The sequence below is a fragment of the Cyprinodon variegatus genome, unplaced genomic scaffold, assembly GCF_000732505.1.
Source record: "Cyprinodon variegatus isolate N-32 unplaced genomic scaffold, C_variegatus-1.0 Scaffold254, whole genome shotgun sequence".
Taxonomy (NCBI): Eukaryota; Metazoa; Chordata; class Actinopteri; order Cyprinodontiformes; family Cyprinodontidae; genus Cyprinodon; species Cyprinodon variegatus.
The window spans coordinates 734,875-745,921 of record NW_015150707.1 but is presented as its reverse complement, the minus strand read 5'-3'; the positions used below and the strand labels follow the sequence as shown (position 1 = coordinate 745,921).

At 38.4% G+C, this 11,047-nt stretch overlaps 2 protein-coding genes across 3 annotated transcripts in view; both read right to left on the bottom strand.

The window, feature by feature from the left end:
• Window positions 1-658: 658 nt before the first annotated feature.
• LOC107089487 (insulin-like growth factor II) lies at window positions 659-6,328 on the bottom strand. The gene is made up of 4 exons (XM_015382309.1): window positions 6,132-6,328; window positions 5,157-5,304; window positions 2,940-3,121; window positions 659-1,867 (listed from the first exon to the last, which is right to left on the bottom strand). The coding sequence occupies exons 1-4, from the start codon at window positions 6,204-6,206 to the stop codon at window positions 1,628-1,630; spliced, it is 645 nt and encodes a 214-aa protein (XP_015237795.1). The 5' UTR covers window positions 6,207-6,328; the 3' UTR covers window positions 659-1,627.
• A 2,141-nt stretch (window positions 6,329-8,469) lies between these two features.
• Window positions 8,470-11,047, bottom strand: part of th (tyrosine hydroxylase) — an 8,315-nt gene continuing 5,737 nt past the window's right edge. The window contains exons 10-14 of one of the 2 annotated variants that reach the window (XM_015382267.1): window positions 10,157-10,226; window positions 10,009-10,065; window positions 9,785-9,880; window positions 9,557-9,690; window positions 8,470-9,094 (exon numbers count right to left, since the gene is read on the bottom strand). In XM_015382267.1, the coding sequence (XP_015237753.1) occupies window positions 8,935-9,094; window positions 9,557-9,690; window positions 9,785-9,880; window positions 10,009-10,065; window positions 10,157-10,226 (517 nt within the window). In that variant the 3' untranslated portion in view covers window positions 8,470-8,934. The remainder of the gene's footprint in view (window positions 9,095-9,556; window positions 9,691-9,784; window positions 9,881-10,008; window positions 10,066-10,156; window positions 10,227-11,047) is intronic. The other variant, XM_015382268.1, reaches the window with a different exon arrangement.

Genomic DNA, 11,047 nt, shown 5'->3' with positions numbered 1-11,047 from the left:
TATATATATATATATATATATACATATATATATATATATATATATATATATATATATGGTATTTTCAAGTATTTGTTTTCAGGCAAAAGCAGGTGAATACTACTGATATGAAATTAAAGTAAAATGTTAGTTGACAATATTGCTCTTTTTTCCCTTTGAATTGAAATTTTGTGCCTTTTTTTTAAACTGTAAAGTTACATAACAATAATAACCATGAAAACAAACCGAAAAAAAAAGAAAATTAAAATGCCTAACTTGCAAAAGCAGGAATGTCACGGTACCAGAAATAGACAGGGTTTTCCTTTTCTTTTCAATAAAACATTGATATGAAAAAAGACAAAATAAAATATAACCATTATTAATATCATCCCACTTTGTTTCTTTGTCCATGCCATGTTTCTGTTGAAGCAGTCTGCAAAGGCATGGCAAACAAGAAGTACTGTCCCAAGACTACAGTATAGTCCAGAGGGTCCATGGTGTCCCGCTTTTGTCCGAGGTTATGCTCCATGTTGTCCAGCAGCCTCAGAAGAAGTTTGGGTCACCTCTCCATTCTGCTCATCCCGGCAAACTGGTATTGAGCAACTGCTAGAACTCGCCACGAGCCTAGATTCCAACACAGCCCATATTTTTTTCCTCAGTGACTCTTCCCCCCTTTTTGACAATGCCACTGTGAGAAGCCCCCAACATCCTTTATTTTCCTTTCTTTATTTTAAAGTCACACTTTCCTTAAAACGGAAAGTTTAATATTCATTCAAAAAAGGAAAACAAAAGCATACTTTCAACCTCTTCTTTGAGTCCATTCCCAAAGCTAGCACCATGACATTTATTTTTTAAGCTAAACGTTCATTGTTCATAAAAAAATAGTGCCTTTTTTTGTTTACTTTGACGTAATCCGTGGCAATGTGCAATTCTGCAGACTCTTTTCTGCTTTTTGTTTGTGATGAAAAAGGTGCTGGAACAGGAATCTAATTTTGCAAAATAATTCCTTACAGTGTGGAAGTCCCTTTATAGGTAGAGGTGCAAACTAATAGAGAAAAAAGAACTAAGAGAGGCTTTCTTTTGTCTCAGGACAAAGTGAAAAAAAAAAACAAAAAAAAAAAAACAATGTGGAATGGATTCTTTCATGCAAGTTGTTCTTCACTTTCGGTTGTCTTCCACCAGGATGAAAAAGAAACATTCTACGAGGTGTCCACTTGACACTTGGAAACACAGGTCTCTTTCATCTTCCTTCTCACTCCCCTTGCGCCTTTTTTCTCTTTTTGCTCGGGGATCCACCTGAATTGCATTCAGCTGAATTGCTAGAGTTCTGTTCAACTCTTATGTTTGTTCCTTTTGTATTGGTGACTGAAAGTGGAGGGGGCAAAAGAGGACAGGAAGAATGTGAAGGCATGTTTGTATGCCAGAGGAGGGTGGGTGAGGTTTAGGCGGAAGAGGGGGGTCATTAGGGAAGGGCCGGAGGTTCAAGACGTGGTGGACAAGAGCAGGGGGGAGCACTGGTGGGCCCGGACAGGGCAGGGGAGGTCAAAGAGAACTGCCACAGAAATGACGTCAGAGACAAAGCTATAATCCCCTAGTCTTTTTTTCGTCACCCTCATACTCTTGTCTGTGCAAAGGGCTGGCAGCGGGCTCACTTGTGGTTGACAAAGTTGTCCGTGGTGTGAAATACAGGGGGCAGTTTGCTGGGAAGGCTGATCAGGGGTCGATGGAAGATTGCCTGCTCCTGGGCTTTAATCTTCTCTGCCTGCCTTCGAAACTTTCTGGCCCTCAGGATGGCAGGGACACCCCTCCGGAGCCGTTGGGCTGCCTTCCTCTGCCACACCTCGTATTTGGAATACTTTGCGGTGACATGCAGCTTCCTTGGGGCTTCCTATTGTGGCGTGCAGGCAGAAAAACAGGAGGAAAAAGGGAGAAGAGGAAGTCAGTTCATTAGCAGAGATAAGATTACTATTCAAGTGCTTGTTACAAAAAAAGAAAGTCTTGTTTGTTATGCAAAAACATTTGGTCATTGTTAGGGCTGCTAAAATGGAAATCAAATGTAATTCTTATGGTGCTGAACGTCAAAACAACCTCGCCTCGCCTCCAGCCTGCCCTTGTTTTGGTTCCCTCAAGTGAGAGAAGCTGTCAATAAGTGCTTGGCCTCTTTAGCATACCGTTATAAAGGAAAAGTGGCCACTCTCCCCTAATATACATATTAGCAGCACACTGTCACTCAAACAAAGTAAACTCATTACAGAATATCTATGCTAAGACAGACAATTTTAGGTGTTGTCTGATCACTAGTGATTGAGACCAGTTGACGCACTGGCAGCTGAGCTAGCTGGGATTAATGCGTGAGTAGCCAGCGCTTCCAAGTGAATGGCTTGTTTTCGTCTCTGCCACTTGAAGAGTGTTTACACCCCCTCTTCATTCACTCCAGAGCTACTCAATAGCCCAAAGAACAGCTGGCCCCAGAGCAGGCTGTACCCATCAACTCTCCCCACTGAGACACACTGGGGACATGTCCATACTAATTCCCAAGTGGCCTGTTTTGGTTAACTTTACAGTGAGAGCATTTGGTATTTTACATGTTTCTGAGATACCCCAATAAAATTGTTTATAGCAAAATCAGGCATTCTGGGATTGGAATAAATTTAGACAAGATTGCTGTCCTTTGACTGCTTATCAGTCAATTTAAGCATGCTCTTTTGTTCTGGATCAGCGCTCAGGCACTTAACCGTGAGATTATTGACGCTGCAATCTCTAGAATATAATGTACTGTGACTGTTCTAATGTTTTCCACGATGGTCAGCACTTTTCAACTGCTTAACATTGAGAACTAAACAAGATAAACCTGTTTTTGTGTGGATTTTAGTCTGCAGTCTCTGTTTCGGGTGAGATATGAGGGCAGATAGAGACCTGGACTACGCTTTGTGTTGTTTGTTATTGCTGTTTGTACCCACCTGCTTTAGTGCGGGCATGACTGGCATGCTCTGTATAGAAGAGGACGACACGTCTCTCTCAGACTTGGCGGGTTTGGCACAGTATTGCTCCAACAGGTTGAGGTCACAGCTACGGAAACAACACTCCTCTACAATCCCACGGTTCTGGGTGCGCCGGTTGTTACCCCTGCTGGTTGGCCTACCTGAGAAGAAACACAGAAGGAATGTAAAAATGAAATAAATGGTTAAGGACTGAAAAAAAAACAAATTTTTCACAGTATCGAATTAGGGTTGTTTATGCAGGATTATTTCAACAATCATGGCAGGATTCAGAGAAAAGAGGATAAAAGGAAAGATGTGACCAATAGCAACAAATATTTTTGTTTCACAGGGATAATCTGATTAGGTCTATCTGGGAATCCTACAGTGAGTGGATTTCAAGTAAACAGCATGTCCTAAGTGATAAAAAACAGAGAAAATATTTCGAAACACTGAAGAATAATAAAAAGAAAAATACATTTCAAATTGAATTTGACTAAAGAGAGAATGCAAATATTAAAAACAAATCAAGGGCTGTAATACCAGCAATACACATGATCAATAAATGCTTTGTCTAAAATTTGACCCCCACATTAAGTCAGAGGAATCTCATTAGGCCAATGGCTAGAGTTGATTAAAAGAATAGTGGGTCATCCAAAGAGATGGAGGGACAACTGTCTAATGTCTCTGTGATAAAGACAACATTCTGCTCATTTTTCAAAAAGCAAGACTAAAAGCCAGAGCACATGTTTTAAAGTATATACTTTGATTTTAACAGTTTGGTTTCAGCTAGCTACCTTTAAAACATGTGAATAATAGTTGTAGGTCAATCCTATTATTCACATGGTTTACAGCTGATCATGGACACTCAACTGGCTAAAATTGGGCTGCTTCTGTTGTCCCTCCCTTCTTATTAGCAAATTCACATATTTGAACATTTTATAGTTATAGTAGCCCACAATGGATGCCCTTTTGGAACTTCAGTGGCAACTGCAGTTGTCTGAAATAGAAACAGACTCTAGGCTGACTACCTTAGAAGATAGCCTAACTAACCAACCAAGCAGATTTAATCTGCTTTTTATATCACCTTCCATAGAGCAGAACAGCAAAAAAACAGCTCAGAAATGCCCACAATTTATTCAGTGTTAGAGAGTAATGGTCCCAACTCTAAGGTTTAGAATGCAAGCTTTAAGGAGCAAGCCACTGAAACAAGACTGTAATGAAATAAGAGCAGCAACTACCAATCTACAACAGCTTCTTTGTATCCAGTGGGCCGCATACTGCATGGGAACATCTTTGTAATTTAAAATATTAATAATGTATACTTGTTGATTAACAATCAAGCCAAAAAATTGGGAACCACTTACACATATACAGTCAAGACTGCAATAATAATAAATTTTTATTGTTTCTGCACCAATTGGAATAAAAATCGGTGATGGCAAATTGTTACATTTAATGCCTATATGCTGCCAGTATCTTGAAACAAACAAACAAAAATGGTAGGTCTATAATAAAAAGATGTAACAGAACAAACATAAACTTATCCAACAAAAGGATTCAGGACATCTAATCAGCCAACCCCCACCATCAAAACTCTAGAAAGGAAGCAAGGGTGTGAAAGTATAAAACCATGTTGATGATTTTCTCTCCTCCTGACATTAAGTATCTCTATCTCTCTCCCTCACTCAGCTTCTTTCTTTCAGTCCTACCAGCTCATCAGTGCAGTCTGGCCTGGGAATACTGGTGCTGAGGTGAGTAGTAATGCCTCTTGGGGTGCTATTACTTCACTGATAAACAAGCAGCACATTGTATCGCAGTGGTTGTGCATGTTCCCTTCGCCTTACCGGCCTTTTCATATGCAATGAGAAGTGCAGGCTGCATGAGCAGACCTGGAGAGGCACAGCTGGCTGCAATCTCCCTCCCTCTCCCTGACGCTGTTTGCGCGCACGGTATTGTGTGTGATGGTGTGTGCGCTGCATAGGCGTTAGTGCGTGAGAAAGAAAAACAGCAAACACGCATACCACGCAACCACAGACAGTCTCAGCTATCCAAACAGATGTGAAACAACAGAGAGAGAGAGAGAGAGAGAGGAGGATAGCGGAGAGAGCAGATGGAATAAAATAAGAAAGTAGGCGAATCAACATTTGCGCGATGCGTTTATGGAGACACTTGGAAGAAAAAAGAAAAAAAACCTACTGAAATAGAAGCCTCTGTCTTCGCACACAAACTGTAGCGCATCCACCAGCTCTCCACCACACAACGTCTCTGCCGAGGCCATTTCCACAACGTAGAGTGTGAGAGCCAGCGCAAAGAGTGCACGACTCGTCGAGCACATCTTTTTGACCTGCAGGGGAGAGAAAAAAAATTAAAGCATAGCAGTATGGAAAAATGACAGCTTTGTGATTTATTACAACAGCAGTAAAAAATAATATATAGAAGAATAAAATCATAGCCAGATGTTTAGTTTTGTAATGTAAGAGATTAAAGTCTTAAAAGCTGTTTTACGCACTGACCTAGTAACTCGGGAGTCGAAAAAAAGTCTGCTCTGTGAGTCAGATGAAATCAAATAAGCAGACTCAAACACAAACCACGTAAGCTACCCGATTTTTATCAGCTGCTGTCATGTGTTTGGCAACTGGGAGAAGTGCTTATTCTAAAGGAAAATGTCACCAGTATCTTTAAGCTTTCACTCTCTTACACAACTCCCCCCGTCTACCCCAGAAAGTTGCAAGGCCGGCTGCTCGATAGTTAACTACTCCGAAAAGACAGACTCAGCATATAATTTCCCCTTGCTCACCCCGGAGTGAGCTCAATGACCCTCAGACCTACCGCCCCCTGTCTGCCGGCAAGGCGACCAGCTGTTCCTGCGCCCTTGTCCGGCGCACGGCGCACCATCCGGATCAGGGGAGATTAATAAATGACGTTTTCATTTCTTTAACTTTCACCTTGGACTAAAAAAACCAAGATTTTGTCATTGATTTTCGTGCATCCAAAACTTTCTCTATTGCATCTAAAATGATAAATCCCTCTCGATCATAATGCAGAAAACTGATGGAAGCATCTATCTCCCCTCCTTTGCGCAAAAAAGAGAAAGGAAATATATCCATATAGCTCTATTGAAACCTCTCCCGGCTCAAACTGCAAATCTGCAACTGTTTGTTCTCCAGTTACCTTAATCCTGCAGCTCTCTGTTCTCCGGCAGGTGTGGCAAAGTGAGAGGTGTCCGGATCTTTGCTGGGTTTCCATGTCAGATGGCAGTAGAGTAGTCAAAGTCGCGGCAAGTTATTTTGGTAGGCGATATTGCAGGTGAGTTAATTTCCCAGTTGGTGAAGCTATAATAGAGATGATGTGTGAGAGGCTGTCCCAAAGACAAGGCGACAGGCAAAACTTCTCCGGGAGAACTATTATATACCAAAACACGCCCCTTACACCCGTCCCACCGCCCTCGCTCCTCCTCTTGATAAAAAAATGGCCTAGAGATGTTACATGGAAAAGTGCTTACAGGAAAGAAAAAAAAAAAGAAGAAAGAAAAAACGCGCAAAAAGAGGGAAGAACAAGAGAGGAGAGAGCGAGAGTCACCAAATTTGGATCTCTTCCACTGGCATTTTCTGCGTTTACGCACTGTAACCTGCAATCATACTGTTTACACAAGGCGCAGACTGAACGAGAATAGTTCGTAATTCCTGCGACTCCAAGAAAAATGTCAATGTCTCCGCCCTGCTGTAATTAAGATTAAGATTGAGTGGAATCACTGTGCCCAGAGTCTGCGGGCAGTCCTCTGATTCAGGTGTACGAATGAAAGCCATTAGGGGAGCCAGAGGTGGTAAAAGGGAAATATTGGACTGTGCTTATCCTTACTGATACTGATGCAGATAAGCACGCAATGATAACTCTAAAAATTGATTTATATAGAATAATAAAACAGTTCTAAAAATGAAGAAAGCAGATACATCAACAACAGTAAAAGAAAATCATATTTCCTCATAATCAAGATCACATTATTTTCCCTTCTGAAGGTGAGCTGATTACTGTAAACTAAAGTATCTCTAAGGTTATAGATAATAAAGGAGATCTCATCAGTGTACAAGGGGGTCCCTTATGTAAGTGTGTCTTTTTGCAAAAGAAAGATAATAATAATGATTGAAAAAAAACTCTAGAGTGTCTCCAAAGTCAGACTGACACCTACTGGTCCACATTACAAAGCTGCTTTCTTGCAGCTTGAAAGCAGCAGCCATCCCTGCAAATCAGATCCTACTGATCCAGGATCTGACCTGCCGTCTCAGCAGCCATCATGCATAAAGTGATTTGTCCGGGCAAATTCCCACACTGAAAGTCAGTGCAAGGGGGATTTAATGTTGTAGCATCTTGTCTCTTAGTCAGAAAGAGTTATGTTTTGTACAATAACGCCATAGTGAACAACAGCAATCATTTTGACAGAGATCTACATTTTAATCATTAAATGAATGAAAAAAATTACTTTAAAAATAATTGATTATTTAAATAATACTGTTTACAGCTGAATAGAACATTTTGTCTTGAGTCAAGTGTTCCTATTTGTTGCAGTTGCATGACTTTTATAGTATACAGCCTGTATTAAAGTTGTATATCAAATACATTTCGTTACAAAGATTAACTTAAATTGAAAAGAAAAAACTCATATAGATTAATTACACAAAGAATAGATTCTAAATATCAATTTCTGTTCATTTTGATCAGCTTACAGGAAATGAAACAAAAGAAAATTCACCATGTTACCATAAATTTTCCCTGCACTCTAATTCTATTAAATTCCTTGCATATGACAGTCTGTTAAACGCCAGCTTATTTAGGATTAACCTTTTGTTACTCACATTTTTTGAATATCAATTGATCTATTTAAAAAAAAAAATTTTCTTAAATCATAGACTAATTTATTTTGATAAGCGTATTACGCTTCAGTGGCCTATAATAACTCATGACGTTTAAAAGACTTTTAAAAGTTTCTGTTTTCCAGGAATTTCCATGTTAAAATCTCTGGCTTTATGTTGTTTAGTAAAAATATGACTAATTTTGTTAAATACATTTAAAAAGTTTGAAATGGACCTTTAGCCATCACCCTAATCTCTATTACTTTAATATGTCTATACTGAATAAAGTGTGCGCATTATTTATTCGTTGAATTTACAAATTCGGTCGATTACTGGGTCAAAATCAACAGCAAATTTTTTTTTTCAATTCTGAATATTGTGTTTTTTGGTTATCTATTTTCTCCCATTTGTTAATCTTTGAATAGTAAAACTTGATCGTCAAGGATATTCAACCTGTAGAAGTGCTCCCTCTTGTGGTGTAAAAATTTTTTGTTTTGCTTATTTGATTTGTTTAAACCTTTTTTTATGTATTTGCAAAATCAAAATCACAAGGGAACTAACAACAGTTAGTTAACCATGTTTATTTACAAGATAATTATTAGTATTTTTTTATCATGCATATCGAATGTAAAACCGAAGAGTTAAAGAAAAGACAGACAATATAACACATGCATTAATTTACAAACACCTATTCAGTTACATAAAATCAATTATTTAATAAGAACTTTCATTATATTTAAATATATATATTGTTTGGCAAAATAAATCACGAAAAAATATGCAATGTCGACTAAACAATTACATGTGTTTGATTTTAAAATATTATTTTCTTTAATCTGTATACATTCATAAACACAATTTTCTTTGATGGTGGCTCCAATATTAGCACATTTGGACACTTTTCCTAATTAAAGCATACTTTTTTTTTTAGCAAAGTAGAACCACAGTACATATTGTCACAAATACATTCACACTGGGCAAATCTTTCGACATAGTTGGAAAGTTTTCATAAACACACACTGCAATAACCCAGCATCTTACTAAATTACACTTAAGATACATGTGATGGTCTCTTCACACTTATGACTCTGCAGAGCTCAGTATAGAGGGCAAACAACCGACTATCATCATGACAAAACAGCGAGGGCGTCTGTTAACACCTTGATCTCATCTTTTACTCCCTCCAGACCTCCTTGTATCTTCAGTGGGTTGTCCAGGACTTCAACGCTGCATGTATACGGATCGTACCTGACTGAGAAGGGACGCTTGATACCCGCTACGTATGTCCTGTTGAAAATTTGAGAGACTCGAATAAGATTGCTTTGCACAAATTAACTGTTTTCAAGAATTTAACCTCTGTATAATGCCATATAATGCTAGAAAACCATATTCCTATATCTTACTCCTGTATGCTATGTTTCTTAAAACATCACTAATGTAATTAACCTTATAGTTCATCACCCAGTTGTTGTTTTAGTCCTCATTATCCCATTGAAGACTGGGGGCTTTTACTGAAGGTATTTGTTTTGCAGACCAACATAATCTGTTTGCCAAATAAAACAGCAAAGTTTTGCTTTGCTTCGGCTATATTAGTAACAGCTGTCTTCTGGCTTCTATGGCTGACCTACAAAAGTTTTTTGCCTTGGGGGTTGGCAAAGTGTTCTTTGACCTTGTCCTTACACAACCCCTTGCTCTTTTTCTTCTCTTCTCATGTGATTTATCTGTATAATTCAATAAAGAACAAAGTACCTGAATTTCTCCTTGGCGTCTGGAAAACTTTCTGAAATAAAGTAAACAGGCTGGTAGTTCTGGTCTTGGTAGGGCTGAACTGCTGCAGCCTCTGGATCAAACTCCCGCACCTCTGGTTCATCAGAGAGAGAATGCTGGCAGGAGGTGACAGGAAAAAAAAGAGGTTAGGTTGCACTCACTTGGCTGTGATCCTTGTGTTCATAGAAAGACCGGCAGTCTGAAACATACCACAAGCTCTCCATAGGAAGAAAGCAGCCCGGCTCCATAAGCCCTTACTTCACCATTTTGTTTACAGAGGCCATATTCAACTGTAAACCAGTAAAGCTGGTTGGAGATATATCAGACAATGGAGTCATTATTCAAAAAATAATCAACACATGTAATATTTATTTGCAATAACTTCAAATAAAAATACTGCTTGTTTAATTATTGTGTTACAGTGAGCATCTTACAGTTGACAGCTTCTCTATGTCTTCATCTGACGCTCCCAGCGATGCCAGACCAAGGTTCTGTAAAAATAAAAATAACAAATATAGAGAAACGGAAAAGCTCCACACTGGAGATAATAATCCGAAAGGCGTAAGGCCGTTGGACTCTAACCTGTGAAAACTGGGCAAAAGTGCGATCGGCCAGCATGGGGACATGGCCAAGCAGTTCATGGACACAGTCCCTGAAAATAAAGTCAACATAAAGAGAACAAAACTGAGGAAACAATGCTTGGATTGTTTTTACCAAATCCACACTTAGTCGTTATGAAGTTTAGCTGTAAAAGCATTAGATTTATATATATATAAAAAAAAAATATTTTATGAATGAATGAATGAAAATGATTTTTTATTAAGAGCAGGAAAATCGGAGAGGACAATATAAGCTTACAAATGTTTTCCTTAACACATTTTTTTTATGTAGAACTCTGTTAAATTATGAGTGAATGAATAGAGGAATTTCAAACAAACAGATAGTTTAAGACATCAACAAATAACGATAAAAAGCAAAACTACTAAAAGGAAAATTGTTATCAACACAAACATACTCTCCAGTGTTAAGTCAAACATCATATGTATGTATATACAAATGTAAGATAAATAAAAACTACAAATATGAAAAGAAAAATAACTAAAGGTATGACCTAAGTGAGTATAAAATAAAAATTATGGAAATTATTCATATCTGGCGCTGCACTGTTGTGCAGTTTGTTACACTGCCTTGCAAAAGACTGAGGGTCTTTTTGCATTGAGTTTTCATGTTCTCCCCGTACATGTGCAAGTTCTTTCAGGGTACTCCAGCTTCCTTTCACTGTCCAAAACATGACCGTTAGGTTAATTGATTACTGTAAATTGTACTAAGCTGTGTCTATTAATGGTTACATGTCTTTGCTTTGCCCTGTGATAAACTGTCCAGAAGATGTATGTATGTATGTATGTATGTATGTATGTATGTATGTATGTATGTATGTATGTATGTATGTATGTATGTATGTATGTATGTATG

Coding starts and splice junctions, on each gene's coding strand:
- LOC107089487 (XM_015382309.1), bottom strand. CDS start 6,206: ATGGAAACCCAGCAAAGATCCGGACACCTCTCACTTTGCCACACCTGC. Junction 5,305..6,131: donor CAGAGAGCTGCAGGATTAAG/GTAACTGGAGAA, acceptor TCTCCCCTGCAG/GTCAAAAAGATGTGCTCGAC. Junction 1,868..2,939: donor TCATGCCCGCACTAAAGCAG/GTGGGTACAAAC, acceptor ACGCCACAATAG/GAAGCCCCAAGGAAGCTGCA.